This window comes from Salvia splendens, chromosome 11 (genome assembly GCF_004379255.2).
Source record: "Salvia splendens isolate huo1 chromosome 11, SspV2, whole genome shotgun sequence".
Lineage (NCBI taxonomy): Eukaryota > Viridiplantae > Streptophyta > Magnoliopsida > Lamiales > Lamiaceae > Salvia > Salvia splendens.
The window spans coordinates 30,786,590-30,805,714 of record NC_056042.1 but is presented as its reverse complement, the minus strand read 5'-3'; the positions used below and the strand labels follow the sequence as shown (position 1 = coordinate 30,805,714).

General features: G+C 38.2%; 2 protein-coding genes and 2 pseudogenes across 2 annotated transcripts; 1 reads left to right on the top strand and 3 right to left on the bottom strand.

Annotated features, from left to right (window-relative positions):
* Positions 1-2,686: 2,686 nt before the first annotated feature.
* Positions 2,687-5,999, bottom strand: LOC121753896 (annotated as a pseudogene).
* Positions 6,000-8,041: 2,042 nt separating this feature from the next.
* LOC121754782 lies at positions 8,042-9,453 on the top strand (annotated as a pseudogene).
* A 538-nt stretch (positions 9,454-9,991) lies between these two features.
* On the bottom strand, positions 9,992-11,355 carry LOC121754781 (CDPK-related protein kinase-like). Its single transcript, XM_042150088.1, has 6 exons — positions 11,176-11,355; positions 10,942-11,049; positions 10,794-10,856; positions 10,538-10,705; positions 10,290-10,460; positions 9,992-10,018 (listed from the first exon to the last, which is right to left on the bottom strand). The coding sequence occupies exons 1-6, from the start codon at positions 11,353-11,355 to the stop codon at positions 9,992-9,994; spliced, it is 717 nt and encodes a 238-aa protein (XP_042006022.1).
* Positions 11,277-13,071, bottom strand: LOC121754287 (polyadenylate-binding protein RBP47-like). The gene is made up of 2 exons (XM_042149661.1): positions 12,595-13,071; positions 11,277-11,474 (listed from the first exon to the last, which is right to left on the bottom strand). The coding sequence occupies exons 1-2, from the start codon at positions 12,924-12,926 to the stop codon at positions 11,456-11,458; spliced, it is 351 nt and encodes a 116-aa protein (XP_042005595.1). The 5' UTR covers positions 12,927-13,071; the 3' UTR covers positions 11,277-11,455.
* Positions 13,072-19,125: the final 6,054 nt, after the last annotated feature.

Below are 19,125 nucleotides of genomic sequence, written 5' to 3'. Positions count from 1 at the left end.
AGAGTAGAATAGCATGCACCTCACCCTTTCTAGCAATGTCCTATTCATTCTTTCTGCCAGCCCGTTCTGTTGAGGATTTCTTGGCACGGTCCTATGCCTTCTTATCCCTTTCACCTTACAGAAACTATCAAACTCCGCAGACAGAAACTCCATGCCATTATCAGTCCTTAGATATTTAAGCACTGAGCCCTTTTCATTCTCATATCTAGCATGCCATTCTCTAAATTTTTCAAAAGCTTGGGACTTCTCTCTTAGAATGTAAATCCACACTTTTCTTGAGTAATCATCTATGATGGAGATGAAATACTTACCTCCACCTATGGATTCAGTTTGGGATGGCCCCCACAAGTCACTGTGGGCATACACAAATGGGGCTGATGAAGTGTGTTTCCCACCAGAAAATGGCAGCTTCTTTGCCTTTCCTAGAATGCAAGATTCACATTTCTTTAGGCTGTCTGATGCACTTAACTTCATCACTCCTTGTTTAGCCAGCTCTCTTATGCCTTTCTCACCCACATGTCCAAGCCTGGCATGCCATAGATGCAGGTCTTCTGTCTGGGCAAGATTCACAGCATCAACCACGGTTTCACCCAGCAAATAGTATAGGCTGTTCTTTCTCTGGGCCTCCATCACAATTCTGGTGCCTTTTGTTACTGTGAGGATCCCATCACCAGAGTTGAATCTGCACCCTTTTGACTCTAGCATTCCAAGAGATATTAAATTTCTCTTGATTTGAGGAATGAATCTGACTTCTGTGAGAGTCTTCATACTCCCATCCTTCATCCTCAATCTGATGTTCCCAATGCCCTTGACATTGCACACTTGATCATTTCCTAGCATCACTGATCCTTCCCAAGCTGATAATTCTTGGAACCAAGATTTGTGTGAGCAAATGTGGAAGGAGCACCCTGAATCCATGATCCAGCATTCTTCAATCTTGGCCCCTGAGTGGATATTCAAAGCTTCATTATCTTCAACATCCTGAGCCAGATCAGCAGTCTCTATGTTCCCAGCCTTTTCTTGCTCTTGTTTCCTCTTCCAAGCAAAACAATGCTTCTTTAAATGGCCCGGTTTCTTACAGTAGTGACAGCTTCTCTTCTCCTTCCATACTCCACCTTCTTCCTTCTTCTGGAACTTCTTCTTGGAACCCCTTTTATTCTGATTATTTTTCACATGCAGACTCTCAGCTACTGGATCAGTTTGTTTGTTATTAGCCTTCTGCGATTCCTTCATCTTCAATGCAGAATGAATCTCTTCATAGGTGACCTTGGTTTCTCTTCCAAGAAGCACTGCATCCTTGAAGTGCTCATAACTTTTAGGCAGGGAATTGAGCAACATCAATGCCTTATCCTCATCTTTAATGACCTCATCGATATTCTCAAGATCATCTATGCATTTCCCAAACTCCTCGAGCTGTTCAGAAATGCTCTTCCCATCTGAAAACTTGAAAGCAAGAAGCCTTTGCTTCAAATGTAACCGGTTCGCCAGAGACTTGGTCATGTACAATGACTCAAGTTTCCCCCATACTCCTGCAGCCGTCTCCTCCTTGGAAACTTCCCTTAGCACCCTGTCCGTGAGGTTCAAGATCAGGGTGCTATAAGCCTTATACTGCATATCTTGAAGCCTTTGCTTCTCCTTTTCATCAGCATCAGGTTTGCCTTCTTTAGCGTCACCTTCATTCTTCAAGATATCCCATAGGCCTTGCTGCATCAAGATGGCCTTCATCTTCAGCCTCCACAGCCCAAAATCGTTTCTCCCGGTGAACTTTTCCACCTCGAACTTGGCTGTAGACATTTCTCAAAACGAGCGGTGGGCAATCGCCAAGATCAGCTTATACAACGGAACCTCTAGACACGAACTCACCCAGAAACCAATCAATCGGCAAATCGTGGAAGTCTTCCCACAGACGGCGCCACTTGTTGGGTCGTGATACCGCCGATCTCACACACGCACGAACGAGGAAATAAAGCACGCAAACGATATAACGTGGTTCGGTGATAATCCACCTACGTCCACGGAGAAGATGACCGGAATCTTATTGATGGAACTCTCAATACAAGAACTTCACACTCACAATCTATCACTCTAAGCAAACGCTAGCTAGTGCAAGAATTCTCTTCTAATTGTGTGTGTAATCTGTGTTCTGCGTCTGTCACTACTGAGCTCTATCGAGCTATTTATACAAGATGCAATCAAGAAATAAAATCCAACTAACTCTATTTCCCAAAGTTAGTTATAACCGCTGCTCGGCTAAAACCGAACTGCCATTCTTGGTTAGCAACCGAACTGCATTTCTCGGCTATCAACCGAACTGCCTTTCTCGGTTATCAACCGAACTGCCTTTCTCGGCTAGCTCAAAGCCGAGCTTTATTTCTTGATCTCTTCTCGGAGCTGCCGAGGCTCCACCACTCGATCACAACCGGACTCAAAGCCGAGCTTCATTTCCGAGCTCAGAAGCCGAGCTCCAGTAGTTTGCATGGACACACTTTCACACCCATCCCCACTGGGTCGACACAGAAGGCATTAGCGGATTCAAAGTGACTATCTCTAACCATAGCAAGACCACTCCCTCCCTAATGCATCAAAATAGAAAGATAGAGAGCAGTTTTGTGGGAACGATAAAGAACTATCGGAACGTATATAACATAAACCATTTAGTTTCAAGTGTTTCTGGTAAAAGGGGAGCAGAAAGAAATGGGACCGTTTTTCGCTTCAAGAATATTCAGAAATTTTAAAGAATTACCCATGTAAAGCTATAATCTTTGGAAGATACATCTAAGGTCATCGTCCCTCGACCTACAAACAGAAACGCAGGTCTATCAATACATGGTACAAGTCGGTGCACAAACATTGCCGTATTCACCTTTTCCTGCATTGAAAGATAGCACATGCCGAAACATCCGAGTGCATCAATCAGTTGCCACTTTAAGCTTTGGACTCCTGCATGCACATCAAGTTTGGACAATCAGATGATGAGCTACTTTAGGAAACACAGATTCATATTCTATCCAAGCAATTCTACAGGGGCATCTTCTTAACACACAAAATTGATGGATGGATTTGTGGAGCATCATTTAGAGGTAAATGTTTACAACAAAGCAAACTTCCTTAATATGTCTAGTAGTATAAACAATTATGGTTTTGAAATTCACCTCTTGCAACAAACATGGAAGGGTTTCTGGAAGCAAACACATATATATCAGGGCCTGTATAGACCAAGCAATGGTTTCTCCCTCTGTTCAACTCTCTTCCTCGCAGCCTCCCTAGCCTTCAGTGCAGCTGCTTCCTCTTTAGAAACAGCTTTGGGCTTCTCATCTGGTTGCTTTCTCTTGACAGCAACAGCAACAGCAACAGCAACCGAGGATTTAGCACCTTTTGTAGTTCTCATCGGATTGAGTGGCGTGGAAACCAAACGTCCGGGTGGAGGCCCACTTTCAGAGGTTGACCCACTTTTGCTCTCCGATGCTGATGGTGGCTTTCCCAAACTAGGTCTCTTCTTGACAGACATTGTAGAAGCTTGAAATGCTGCCAGGGCATCTTCTTGAGGCACCCATTTACCTATTGTATTGGCATATTATTAGATTAGCACCTAACAGAAAAAAAAAATATTTAAAACAGAAATTACTAAAGAGAATGTGCATACCTAGAGAATCACTGTAGTAGAAGCCAGAATTGGGATCATAGTGAAAACCAGTTGTTTGGTTATAGTAGTAGCCTGATGAAGTGTCATGCTCCCATTCTGTCCATTGAAAGACGAAAGTGATTAGAACTAATTGAAAAGTTCAGCCAAGAATGGCAAGAGAATGTGGTTGTTCAGAGAAACTCAATTAGATCAAATATACAGAATGTGAGGGAGCTTTAGAAATGCAAGTTTTTCAAATGATCTGACAGCTATATAAAATTATTGGTTAAATGAAAGCATTATTCTATCGTTTACAAACTCTGAACAGATTGAGCACATGGCAGTCTCACTGTTGGTCCGGAAACACAAATGATGGTACTCCTGATGAATCATATAAACACCATTGATTATACTTAAGAGTTCAAGTAACTTGTAAATCCATGCGACAGGAGATGTACCACATTATACAAAAAAAATTTGATATATCATTTTCTCTTGCAAAATTTAGATAAAACTTAGGACATCAACAAAATGTGATTATAACAAGGATATCCACTAGTCATGGTGCTATCAGTGGGGTTGATACGCATTTTATAACTCAGACTCAGATTTATAGGCAACTAAATAACAAATTGCAAAACCAATTTCTATCACCTCCAGGCATATCAGCTTCTAGATCATCAACAAGTGCTTGGGCATTAGACTCCCTTGCCTCTTGAAAAGATGCTAAATCCTTCTGGTAGCTGCGATTGGCTTTCTGACATGCGTAAATCATAAGAGAACCAGAGTAATTACCAAATAAGTAAAAGCATAAACATGGGAGGTATAATATATCAAGCATTAGCAATGAAAAAATTACAGCTATAATGAGATTAGACAGAATTGTGTTTATCCTCATTCACATATGGGTTCAACTATACTAAAATAATATCAGGCACCTACAAGGAAAGGGTAAAACAAATAATATTGGAGAAAACAAGAAAAAATGAAGAAGGCCTAGTACAAGAGAAAAAGTGAGTAAATGTCTGAAATGACTACAAGCTAAAACACAATTCATGAACAAAATGGATGACATGTGATAAGGAACATGCCCTTCAGGCTTTCACTATAATAGACTAGAAATGTCTACAAACATCAAACTTAAGTATGCTTCACAGGTACACTTCACATAAAGAATTGTTCCAAGACAGGTAAACAAAAAATATCATCAGCATTCCAAATAACATTATTCCAGTGTTTCCCCCTTTTTACTAAAGTAAGGTGGTCCTTTTCTTGAATAAATAACAATAGAACACATACAAAACAGTATGATAAGTTGATAACTCACAGCTTCTATCTGTTCCAGGACTTTAGCTGCTTGCTTTAGTTCCTTATCTTTTTTCGCCTTGTCTTCCCGCATAGTATTAAGCCTCTTGGCAACACTGTCCTTGTGCCGCTGTCCAATCTCATGATTCTAATGCTGGCTGGATTGTTGGAAATGTAAATCTTACAGGTGTCACACCACTTGTTACCCTGACTGACCCAGTACTGGAGAGCAAAAGGAAGGGATTTTCAGACAGCATTAACTATATATCAATCAAAAACAAAAACACGAAAATAATTGAATAAATATGATTATGATGCATAGAGACAGACAGATTGTCAAGTTTTTTGCGGATATAAGAGGGCGAGGCAAGCAACCACATATCATAACCCCTTCATCTTCTTACTGATTGAAATATATACTTGTAAACGTATTTTCAAGTTGGACAAGCAACAAAAATATGCGTAAGCTAAATCCACTTAGTCAGTCATATATTTAAGAATTCTGCCAAGCAAAAGCCACGAGCAACAGGTGGATCTAACACTTCTTCTCCCCTAAATCAATGCTAGGAAATAACATTCAAAATAATCAATCTGATCTACGGATGCATCATCTTTCAGAACTTAAGTTATAAAATTCACAAAACCCAACTAAACTTTTATATCCTTGAATTCAGATTCTTCTAGTTCTACTAGGGGGGCATGTTTCGATTTTGTCAAACGCAGCTTGGATCAAAGTTCCGTTCTTCAATAACGATGCAAGTATATGATTAATATTACACCTACCACACGACATCAATACTCAAAACATATTCACGTATTCTATATGCTTTAAACACGCATTTGGAGATTGAAATTAGGAATTTTGAGCGATAAAAAAATCGAAATACATCGAAAGACTTCTGATCGTACCTCTGTCATGGCTGGAAATGATTTGGATCAGCTTCCGTTCCCGCAGAAGAGATACAAGTTTTCGAACGAGCTTAATCAATAAACCCTAACAAAAAAAATTTATCCACTTTCTTGGTTCTTCCCTCTTTCCTATTGTGCCCAACGACAGCGTTTCGGTTTTAAAAGTGCCCGGCACCAAGCAAATGTTATGGTTTTATACCGGGTATTAGGTTTATGGTTTACCTGTACCCACCCGTGTCCGATCCAATATCCGTGGGACATTGAATACTCGATATCCAATTTTATGCGATTGAACATAGGGCTGGCAAATCGTGCGGATTGGGTCGTTATCGGGTCAACCTGATAATGACCCAACCCAATAAGGTTTAACCTGAACCCGACCTGTTAAGGAAACTATAAATCCGAACACGAACCCGACCTGCTACCTTCAAATCCGAACACGACCCGCATCCGACACGAACCCGTTATCGACACGATATAATATGGGTTGACACGACACGATAACAACCCGAACCTGATATTACACGATTAAAACCTAATATTACACGATTAAGCCTTAATTTTTAACCTAATTTACATAATTAAAATTCATTTTATACTATTTAAACCTAATTTATAAGAAATTAAAAAATTAAAGTAATATATATATTTTTAAATAATAAAAAATAATAATATTATTTCTAATGGGTTACCCGTATCCGACCCGCATCCGACCCGAACCCAACCCGAAATTATCGGGTTCTTAATGGGTCAACCCGATAAGGACACGGATCCAATAAGACTTGACCCCAACCCAATAATTTCGTGCGGATTCGTGTCGGATTATCGTGTCGTGTCGAAAATTGTCAGCCCTAATTGAACATGAGATCGGATGATAAAATTTAAAATAATTCAGGTATCAGGTAACCCGATTTATACGAATACCTCATTTATTGTTTATAAATTAGATTTAGTTGTTTAGGGTTATTGAAACTGGACTAAGTATTTTACTCCTACTTAATTAGAATTAATTAGGTTAACTTTCTTTAACTTTTATAAACAAGTCAATACTCCGATTCTTCGTCAAAGTGACCCCATTCTCACTACATTCCGTATCTTTCTTTTAAGTCTTTGTATCTATTGCACTTCTGCCTACACATATTCTCTCCAATCGCCTCTCGGTTAGTTACTGATCTCCTTGATAATACAGTTCGCAATTTTTAAGTTCATAAACATACATAATTGCCATACACACCAAAAGAATTTAATATATTACTATATTCTAATTGAATAAACTAAATTTTAGATTTAGAAATTTTAATATAGATTTTCATTCTTAATTTCTTTAATTACTTATTAATATATGTAAAGATTCGAGTGTTAGAGTACTCGATTTGTCAAGTTGGGATACTCGTGATAGGTATTCGACTATTCGAAAAACATATGGATCGAGTATTCGATAATCTTGTAGCTGTAACACATAATGTATCAACGAATCTCACTATTTTGTGGTAAATTTGTCTGGGTATCATGAACTAAATATATACTCCTATCAATTAATTATCTAAAACTCAGAAATTATTTTAAATAGAAATGGGGGTGACGCAATAACTAAAATGACGTGGCACCAATACAAATACGTCTACCTCTTTCATCAGAGCATCTACGAAGGTAATAAGCAAGCCATAAGCTAGCCACAACTCCTCCTGCCACATCATTCGCACTAAAAACTCATCATGTCGCATCATCAGGACAAGCAACTGGATAAGCAATAGCCTAGCCACAATAAACAAAAGTATAAAAAACAAATAATTAACAATCACACAGAAATACGGAATTAATTTACGACACAGATACGGAAAAATTCAATAATAATAGTAAAATTACATTAATATAAAAAAAACTACATTAATTTTTAAAAAAAACCCTCTTCCACACACGAGCCCGCGCCTCCGCCTCATTCCTCGTAGCCGTCACCGTCGTCGCCGCCGCTATCCGGACCCCCACCTCTTCGTATATATAGTATTTCGAAAATTAAAAAAAAAGTATGGCCGATCGCCCGCCTACAATGACGGTAAGCCGATCGGCGAGCGCATCGGCCAGCGCCCGAGAATCGGCGTCCGCTCGCCGATTTGGCGCTAGCCGACTCCAATGGTTCGGCGAGCGAACCGGCTAGCGCCGGGAATCGGCTAGCCGGCCGCTAGCCACCATTGGAGATGCTCTCTCACAACCTTTGCCACTGTTCCAAAACGGCGTCGTAACCGTCGCCGCTGCAACCCCAATTCTCAGCAAAAACTCCAACGCTTCTCTCTCTCTCTCTAGGGTTTCTGCAACCATGGATCAATACTTCCTCCTGATGCTATCAAACCTCCTCCACTTCCACAATTACCTGGACCCCACCACCTCCCCCCTCTCTCCTCCTCTCCTCCCGACGCCGCCTCCACCTCCGCTGCTCCCCTCCTCTTCTTCACCCTCTCCTCCGTCCTCTCCTACCTCGCCTCCAACCCCCCCTCCAAAAAGAAGCCCAAAACCTCCTCCTCCGCCGCCGCCACCAAACCCCCCTCCGAATTCTCCGTCGCCGCCTTCCGAGCCCTCTCCACCGAGCGCATCTGGCAATGGAGGCCCCCCTCCGCGACGCCCAATGGCGATCCTCTACGGCCTGTCCTACCCCGTCTTCACCACCGTCGTCGAGAAGCTCAAACCTACATCACCCAATCCCAGCTTTCCCTCCCCTCGATTACGCCGTCCGCTATGGTCCTCTCGCTTCGCCACGGCCTCACCCTCAAAACCCTAGCCTCCCGCTACGCCCTCGAGCCCTACCTAATTTCCAAAATCACAAACATGGTCACCCGCCTCCTCGCCACCAAGCTCTACCCCGAATTCATCAAAATCCCCGTCGCCCCGCCGCCGCCTCGTCGAAACGACGCAGGATTTCAGAAAATCACGCCCCTCCCGAACGTCTGCGGCGCAATTGATACAACCCCGTCAAGCTCCACAAACTCAGCCCGATGCCGTCAACGGCTCCATGTACTATTGCAAATACGGATTCCATCCTTCTATGCAGTCGTGGCCGATCACAAGAAGATATTTTGGGATGTCTGCGTGAAAGCCCCCGGAGCCATGAAGATGCTGATCATTTTAGGGATAGCTTGCTGTATAACAAGCTGATTTCAAGCGACATTGTTTGGGATAAGGCTTAGCGTCAAGGGGCAGCCTGTGAGGCCGTATATAGTCGGGGACTGGAGCTTCCCCTTGCTCTCGTTCCTGATGACGCCTTTCAGCTACGACAGGACGGGCAGCCCCGCCCAGAATGCATTTGATGAGGCGCTGATGAAGGGGCGGAAGGCAGTGGGGAGGCGATTGGATTGCTAAAAGGAAGGTGGAAGATTATGCAGGACTTGAATGTGGACTGAATCACGCCTCAAACAATCGTTGCTTGCTGTGTGTTGCACAATCTGTGTCAGGTTGCAAGGGAGCCTGAGCCGGAGCTGTGGAAGGAGCCGAGAGGAAAGTGGGCAGACACCGGGATGCTGGAGAACGAGAAGTCGTGCTATTACTATGGGGGGAACTTGAGGCAGCTTTTGCCGATGATCTCTTCAACGACTGTCATCAAGATGAGGGGCATTGCTACGCGGTAATTGTAAGATTATCAATCTTTGTATTACTATCAGACCGTAGCATAATATATCCTATAGTTCGTGAGATGAATTAGTCCGAGTTTAGTCCCAAACTCACATTGGAAGATATGAATTAGGTAATGCTCTTTTGTAAGTTGTTGCGTTATACTATTCTATTGCTCAACTGTGGTGCAGAATGAATTGCTTTTTGGTATAGCCTTTTCACTTAGTGTGCATGTTTTTTTGGTGTTTACTAGTCTACTACCTCCATTTCCATGGAACACTGTTGATATTTCTTGAAAATTTTGATGACCTTCTTGGAATATTAATTGTGCTAGATTGACCGGAATTCTGATACCCGGTTCATTCATTTCTTCTTATTATTCTTCCTCCCATCACAAAAGAAACAAAAGAAAACATAATTGAATTAAGCTCGATTAATTACTTGGGATACTTAGGATCCTTTCCTTGTTATATCCAGATGTGGCTAACTGTCTTATGTTGTTTTCTTTGTTCGTTACCGAAAAAGAACATAGAGTATATGATGCAGTTCCGAAATTTAACCAAATGGTAGATTTTGAATGCCCTTTGCATCAGAATTCAGAACATCAGGATGTACATATAGTCATATACCGTACATATGTACGGTCATGAAACAATAATGATAGAATGTGGCATCACTTAGCTCTTCACATCTATCTCGAAATCACTTCTATACAGTTTTTGTGTAGTTATGTTTGCTTTCTCTCAAAGAACAGAGAGCTTTACTGATAAAAGGGACCATATTATAACGAGGGAGGACTCGGACCAAACATGTGATGGTTGGTTCCGGGCTGCAGTTCAAATTTAATACTAACCATAGTTATCCGAAACTCTATTGTAGCTCTTACGGTGTCTTTTGCAGGCGAGCATGGCTGCAGGGTGTGCAATAGTCTAAGGAAACCTTGCAAGGTGAGCTTCCCATCACTGTGTCTTATATGCTCTTGCAGAACTGCATGGATTGGTACTGTAGGGCTAAGCCCGAGTTCCTAGTAAAATCGCATGAGTTAAAACTCAGAGGAAAAGATGGCTTCTTGAAAACTGTAAGATAAAAAACCCGGCTTACTGATGCTAGTTCTTGAATTAGGATAGCTCTGTTTCCATCCCTCTCAAATATAGCATATGCAGATCGCGCTCGTTCTTCCCAGCCATCGACTATCTCCATCTGGTGGACACTTAATGCAGCTGCACAGAACTCGTCACGATGCATCTTTCTATACCCGAGCGTGTTTAGCTGCAATTCAGAAGCATCTGTCAGTAAGTTGTTGGCCTATCACAAAAAACACGGTAAATAGGTGAAAACAGTACTATTATATTGTTACCGGATCGAGGAAATCCAGGATCCGGGATTCCTTCATCGCATCTGTTGCGCTTTTCATCAACGCCTGCAATAAACCGGAAAAAACCCTGCGTTCGTCTTATGAATGAGAAAAGCAAGCAATACTGTTGGTTTATGATATGAGACCAGACCATTTTTATGGTCTCTAAAGTTATGCCTGCATTTGCATCTGGACTCAGCAATCCAAATTGTTTCTCGAGGTAATATAGCTCGTCTGCCCTCAATACTTTCGACAAAGCCTGCAAGAATCGGAGGAATACCATCATCAATTGAACAAGTTCAAAAGCACCTTCTCCAAACCTGACAAACCCATAACCTTTTGAACGCGCCACTATTGCATCAGCCACAACTTAGCGCCTTTTTACAGATGATATCACTAGCAAATGTGTCGGTTCAACATTGCCATCAGTCATCAGAAGCAAATCTCCGACGAATATTGATACGATCAGAACCAACATCACACCATTACCACCAGTATTAGGTCGCCTATCACCAGTGCTAAAGGCTGCCCAGTTTAAGCGAAATGGTTGCTCGGTATTCAGCATGGTGGTCCCATTGAGACTCTGCAGAACTTTCTCTGCTGCTTCATGCGAATTGAACTCAATGAATCCATATCTCTCAGAGTGACCTGTCTGCTTATGCGGATTATCTTGACTGAGACAACCTGCATGTTTGATAAAAGAAGTTATTAATATAAAGAGCAAATTAAAATCTTGTACTCAAATACATTTCAGGAGGATCATGAGAGGAAATGATCATCTTATGGATCGCCATGCATTCACATCGTTAGCTTAGGTCTTCACATAGAGCTATAACGACATCAATCCTCAGGGAAAGAACTGGGTTACGTCGATGGGTATCAGATAATACCTATCAAGGGACACATCAAATCTACTAAATAAAATTCAAGTTCGATCAGTTTGTGCAAGTAAGCATTCCGAGAAGGCAACACACCAGTTACCATGTGGATCCATTGTAATATAATGCATTGGTGATTCTTCATTGCAAGTTAAATTCCAACTAATTAGCAGACACCTTTTCAAAACCTTAGTAAGATTAATGGACTAATGTTGTTGAAGCATTAGTATATGTATGTTACATATACTGTCACTCCGTCGGCCAGACAGAACCAAGTCAAGAAGAGGGGACATTGTAATGCAGGACAACAAAAAATTTTCTATCTTCTATTACATAGTATCTTCTATTTAAGTCAATTTTAATGATTAATTTCATAATTAATGGACTAATGTTGTTGAAACACAAGTAAAAAAACCGATTGACATCGGACATGGTCATAAAATACATCTGCAATATTTATTTCCATCAGATATCATACGCTAAAAAAACTACAAGTAGTAGTATTAGTCTGTACAACCAAAATCTAAGTCGTAGTCTTAAGTACAAAAGAAAACCACATTCCTCTCTTTCCCCAATAAGGCAATAACTGTTAGCCTGTACAATACACAGTGCACTATGAAGGACCAAAGTTTTGGAAACTTGCGTTCTCAATGAACTCAAAAAAGCCTTCAGTCTAGCATTGAGTTTTCTTTCAGCTTATTTTAACCTTTTTTTTTCTTTTTCTAATTTGTCACAGACAGTTTTCACGTGAGGCAAGCTAATACAATTGGAAAGGGTTTCATCTCTCAATTCTCAAACGCAATCAATAAGCTTCGCTAAAGGAATCCAACAAAAACGTACTGTATAATTATATCAACATAACTGCTACTTTAAGCATACATCAATCACATCCATCGAATAAGTAATACCATTAAAACTTTCATTACCTCTCCAGATTGAGAAAAGCACGACTGGATATAACTTTCGTCCATCCACGGCTGGAGATCTCCAATCCAGATCGTTTATTATCCTCGGCGCCGTTCTGAATCTGATTGCCGTGCTTCTGCCCCTGCGTCGGCTGCGGCTGCTGCTGCGGGTGGTAGTACGGGACGTAATGTTGATTGTACATCATGTGCTGCTGCATCGCCATAGCCGGATACTGCATCGCCATCCACTGCTGCTGGTACTGCTGCATCGCCATCCACTGCTGGTGCTGTTGCATCTGCTGCTGCTGCTGCTGATTGTTGTTCTGGCTCTGGTTCATATCCCCGCCGTTCATATTAGCTCCGCAGCAAAAATTCACCTCTCCGCTCGAGTTCAAATCAACTCCTCCGCAAGAGATTAGGTTACCTTACCTGGTTGAAGAAACCAGGTATTGGAGAGAGAGAGAGGGGTTTGCGAAGTAGGCTGGCGAGATAGATAAAAGTGTGTGAGGGATCTAGGGTGGATTGAATTCAGCGTGTGGCATTGTATTTGACGATACGGAATCTCAGCCGTTGGTGGGGAGTGGTGATGGATGGTAGCCGTTGATTGGGGAGAGCAGCTACGGGTGGGCCCAGCAGATACGCGGTGGTGGAGGTGGGACCCGCGTCGTGGTTTAGATCTAACGGCTGGATTTGATTTGGGGGAGAACAGCTAAGATCGACTGGATCTGAATTGACGGCTGGAAGATGCTGTTTGGATATATCAAAATCTAGTTTTAGGGTAAAGCTCTACTGGCACACCAGATTTGTGGGATTCCTCGCACATAGAATTTCCTCTTTATCGTAGTATTGCTTATCAATTTATCATTAAGAGAAGATACTTGAATTTTAATGCGCTCCTCGCATTCAATAATTCCAAATTTTTTATATTATAGATAAATGGAGAATCATTATCGAGTCAATGCAGTTATAATGTTAGATTTCGATATTGTGGGATCTAAAGTTTAGTGGTAGGATAGTCTTTAAAAGTCAAAAGAGCCGACATCGTCGAAAAATGACAATTGTGTCGTTATAACCACTATTAATGAGGGACCTAAAGCAATGGTAGGAAAACTCGAAAAATGACAATTGTGTCAATATTGAGGGACCTAAAGCTTAGTGGTAGGAAAATTCGAAATAGCCCGTAAAAGTCAAAAGAGCCGACATCGTCGAAAAATGACAATTGTATTGTCATAACCACTTTTAACGATACTCTTCTTTATGAATAAGCATCGTAATATAAAATAAACTACAATAGATAGTAGTAGGAGTAGTATATTTTTTTTCCATATATTCACTGTAATAGTAAACTATAGATATTATATTAACATATTTACACATTGAATATCATCAAAGTTCATAAAAACTTAGTTTAGGAGTATAACAATTAGTTGAATGTTTTCTTAAATGCAAAAAGATACCGTAGTATTACAAAGTGAACAATCATGACTAATGATTAATTTGAAAATAAATTAATTAGGGTGCAGGTGTTAAAAGCACTATTTTTTATGAACAAATAAAATAAAATGATAAGCAGAACTAACAAGTTTATTTAGCAAAATTTGTATGAAAAGCGTGCTTAATAGAAAATAAAAAAATCTTTGTTAATTTTTATTAATCATGTTAGAAAACATGTATGTGAAAATGAAAAATAAAGAGATTTTTGTAATTAAGTGATATAGAAAGTAACAAGTTTATTTTGCACAATCACTGAAGTTAGAGGGCTGAGCATTCATTTTTTATTTAAATTAAATCGGAGTTATGATATATACAAACTAGATTTTAATATAAAAACGCAAAACAAAATCATAAGAAAGTGCATTTTTAGGTTATTGTTATTGTTTTTAAGGTCATTTTAATAAAGGATAACCTAAAATGACCTAAAAATGACATCAAACCTAGATTTATAACTGACTAAACCTGATTAATAATAACCTTCCATATTTTTAGTTAATTATTGACTATCAGATCAAATTAGATCATGATTTGGACTGCATTTCTATATTAAGATGGATTTTATTTTGATCATTTTCCTATCATAATATCCACTAATAAAAACCAATACAGATGTCCATGGATAGATCTAGTTTAATACTATATAACTACATTTATATATGTTTAACTTGCTATAGAATTTTTTATATTAATCTTCCACTAATTATCCCTTCTTAAATTTTTAGATTATCTTTATGTATATTTTTGTCCCTCGTATTAAGAGTTTCTGGCTCCGTCCCTGCAGATATCGTTTGTTTTAGGTATTTCCCAAAAATTAAACAGCGCAGAATTTAGTTGGTCCTTTCTTCTTTTATCAGTCTTCAAAATAGAACATTAAATTATTTATAAATATGTAATCACCCGAGATATTATCATGTCATATAGATTTATTGACCTTTTTATGGGCAATGTAAATATCACGCACTACAGATGTAGTTTAAGGAAATGTATAGTTACCAACTATACTTTAGAATGTATGTCGTAAAATAGTTTTCTATTTATAAATTTGTGTATGTACATATAATAAAAACAATATAAACATATGTATGACAACATTGGGCAGCGCTTTTTGAAACAGAATTTTATTTAACTTGGCGTTTATGCATTTCGATTTTTCAAATGAAACAACACCAATTTAAGGATTATTGATTTTTATTAGTGGAACATATACATTTATTTTACGGGTTTTGATCTATGAAAAACTAGATTTAAATACAGAAATGCAGAACAAAATCATACGTATGATATTTTGTAGGTCATTGTTAGTGTATTTTTAGGTCATTTTAATAAGGGATGACCTAAAATGATCTAAAAATGACATCAAACCCAAATTTTATAATATGATCTAAAACTGATTAATAATGATCTTCCGTATTTTTGGTCAATTATTGACCATTAGATCATCTCATCTTGAAGCCAAAATTTGGACTGCATTTCTAAATTTAAATACACACTTGTTTGGATCATCTCGCTTTACTCTTTATCTTTCTTTTGGAATCAAGATATATTAGTTATGGCTAACAGATAATCTGTATAAAATATCTCTTGAAATCAAGAAGGACTAATTATTAATAAGTCAAGCATTTTGGATTTCAATCACATTAAAATAGTACTACTACCAGTGTAAGTTCATTTAGAAGGTCAAACTCGGGCCACTAAATAATGTATTAAGGTGGTGTTCGGTTTTCAAAATAAAATAATACCAAAATATTATCTAGGATTGAGTTGTGAAATTATTTTAGTCATAGATAGTTAGCTATAACTAATTATCCCATGAATATACATCTATGATTGAGTTGTGGGATTGAATCTCATAAACCAAACACACTACAAATTTAATCTCGGGATACAATCATGCAAACCGACATTTATAAATTGATGATATGTTACACATTTTATATTGTAATGAAGGTTTTCGTAAAATAATAGTACTCCATATATATTGTTCGTAGAAGCCTGTTGCTAATTTATGACACATTTAAAATGGTCGACGGATGCATTTAGAGCTTGATTTAATTATTGTTTTTCTCATGGAATTTGTGTTTTTTTTTCATTAGAGCTTTGATTTAATTATTGTTTTTCTAATGGATTTTGTGTTTTTTTTGGGTTATCAGACCCCTATCGATTGTTTAGTTTAAGCTTTGAGGAGATTTTGATGCCTATTGTGGTTTAATGTTTAGATATGTCATATATGTGGTCTACATTTTTGTATATTGTTGTTGTCTTTTGTTATTTGTTAATTTGTTTATACTATGTTTTATATATTGAATCGACTTTGTTGTTGTATGGATTGTCTTTATCTAAATAGACCTTTATCTATTTTAATAAGGGGTATATATTCGAAAATATTGAGTTTAAAATTTCGAGGTAACAATTTTCTAATGCTTTTATTGTGATAATATGGTCTTTTGCAAACAATTTCCACATAATATAAGAAATTTGTTAATGTTACATGAATAAAAGAAAGAACCTTTTTAAGGCATGGGAGTATAATCACAATTCTTGGTGGACTGCTCTGTCCACCAATTATCCCCTAGCTTTAAGCATTTTTGTATATCCATCGAAAAAAAAACTTGGTCGCTCTTTCTCAAATTTAACTTTGAACGCATGTTGAATCTTGTCCTATCAGGGATGTAATTAAGGCTGGCAATTTTTGACACGACACGATAACACGACACGAACCGGCACGAAAATAATGGGTTTGGGTCAGAGCTTATTGGGTTCGTGTCCTTATCGGGTCGACCCGTTAAGGACACGAAAATTTCGTGTCGTGTTCGTGTCGTGTTCGTGTTATCCGTTAACAATACGTGTTCGTGTCGTGTTCGTGTTATCCGTTAACAAATAATATTTTAATATTATTAATTCTTATTATTTTCATTTTTAATAGGTTTAACCGTTATCAGGTCGTGTTGTTATCGAGTCGTTATCGTGTCATCTCGTGTACGTGTTGTTATCGTGTTGTGTTGACCCGAATTGGTTCGTGTCGTTAATGGGTTCGTGTCGTGATCGTGTCGTGTTCGTGTCTGAGGATTTCGTGTCGTGTTCGTGTCCGTGTTTGAGGTTTTCTTAACGGGTCGTGTTCGTGTCGTTATCGTGTCGACACGATAACGACCCGACACGCACGATCTGCCACCCCTAGATGTAATCAATTGCTAACCTTTTAAATTGTTGACTCTGCTAATTCATCAACGCAGTGTATTAAAAATATCAACACGATGACATTAAAATATCAATACATAAGTATTGACATATTTAATACATTATTGATGAGTTTGTAGAGTTATCAATTTAAAAGATTAACAATTTAACGCACCCATGTCCTACCATTTTCCAAACATGAAATTGTCTGAAATTTTAAGGCACCCAATCCAAACACGCCTATATATGAAGTAATTAAGATTGGATGGAAAACTGTAGTAAGGTAGACTTGCACTTGGTCAATACGAAGAAATCTTTGTGGCCCCCACCATATTCCATGTTTAGTTGGTCAAAATGTTCTAAATTTTGTTGGGGGGTGCTACAGCTTTGGTCAACAAAGTTGGATGGTTTACATAGTTGGACTAGAGTTAGGTGCTTGACACAGAACTTTCAAATATTCCAACATTTGGTGAGAGGTTACTTAGATGGAATCATTTGTCTTTATGGTGTTACTTTATTGAGGTTTAGTAACATAGCTCATTCATCTCATTTAAATAATTAAATACATATACATTGATTGGTTTGAAAGAAATAAAATGATTAATACAGAAAAGATCAATACATACCTCGTTAATTTTCCTCTCTTTTCGATTTTTTGTTTTAATTTTGAAATCGTTATCCAACCTTGTTTATCAATAAGATTATATTTGTACGTGAACCAACAACTCAATATATACAATAAAATTTGGTGGGGAGCCCACCGACAATACAATTTGACTTGGTGATTTTCAACAAGAATGGAATATAGTTTTTTACTAGTACAATTCGACATATGGCTATAATGAGGTAAGTAAAGTGACGACTCTCCATTTTAATTTATAAGCATTAATGTTTCAACTCATATTAATTACTATTTCACAAACTCACAATTATTAATGTGAAATACTCCACAAAATTAAAGTATGAGACAAAGTGGAGAACCGGAATAGCATTGTGTGCCGTTGGATACGTGCAGTGCAATTTTGATTCTGAAATACCGTCGTCCATATTTGAAATGTAAGACTTTTCTCGTATGGAAATCATCACATAGTCGGAAGTGACTTTTTCAAATTAGGGAGAATTCATTTTTATAAATTTAGTTTTGAAATATTTGAGATTTGCAGAGGCAATACTTAATTTATTTTATTGGAAGCTCTTCATAGGCCAATAATTAAGATTATCAGATTTTCAGGATTTAATTTGTACCTAATGTATTATACATGTTACGATAATACGAGGGGTTGAAGGTTCATAGCGGCTGCTTCTAATATTTCTTCCGTCTCATTATTTATGTCATGCTAGTAGTATTTTTTAGGTATGAGTAAGTATTAAGAGAGTTAAAATGATGTAAAATAGTAGTCGCGAATATTTATTATTTAAATCGGATTATTATTATTATCATTATTAATTTATTACTATAACTATTGTTGTAGCCAAATAAGAAATTATAGTTTATCTCGTTATTGTTGTTTATATAAAATGTGCACATATATTATGAAAGTTGTGTTTCATGGTTAGTTTCATTAAACTTTTGCTGATATTTTATGTAAAATTTAAATATATTTGCCCCAAGCCACTTATATATATTGAGACAATTCACATCGGAAAAAAGGCAATATAATTTTTTATTGACTTAATGAACATGTTATATACTCCGCTTTGAATGACACGGTGGAGTAATTAATGTTCATTTTTGTTGTTATTAAATCAAGAGTAATTATTGGTGGATGTGATAGGTGAAATAATTGATCCAAAGATTCTAAGGTGCTTTAGGTTTGATTGCCGGATCCAATTACTATTATCCATGGTGATTTGTAGACACCTTGAATGGTAGAACAACTGGCC

Excerpts from the sequence above, each read along its gene's own strand:
- LOC121754781 (XM_042150088.1), bottom strand. The coding sequence starts at position 11,355 with ATGCTGAATACCGAGCAACCATTTCGCTTAAACTGGGCAGCCTTTAGC. Across the intron at positions 10,857-10,941 it reads CTTTAGAGACCATAAAAATG|GCGTTGATGAAAAGCGCAAC; the intron begins GTCTGGTCTCAT and ends GGTTTATTGCAG. Across the intron at positions 10,461-10,537 it reads TAATTCAAGAACTAGCATCA|GAACTCGGGCTTAGCCCTAC; the intron begins GTAAGCCGGGTT and ends CGATTTTACTAG.
- LOC121754287 (XM_042149661.1), bottom strand. The coding sequence starts at position 12,926 with ATGAACGGCGGGGATATGAACCAGAGCCAGAACAACAATCAGCAGCAG.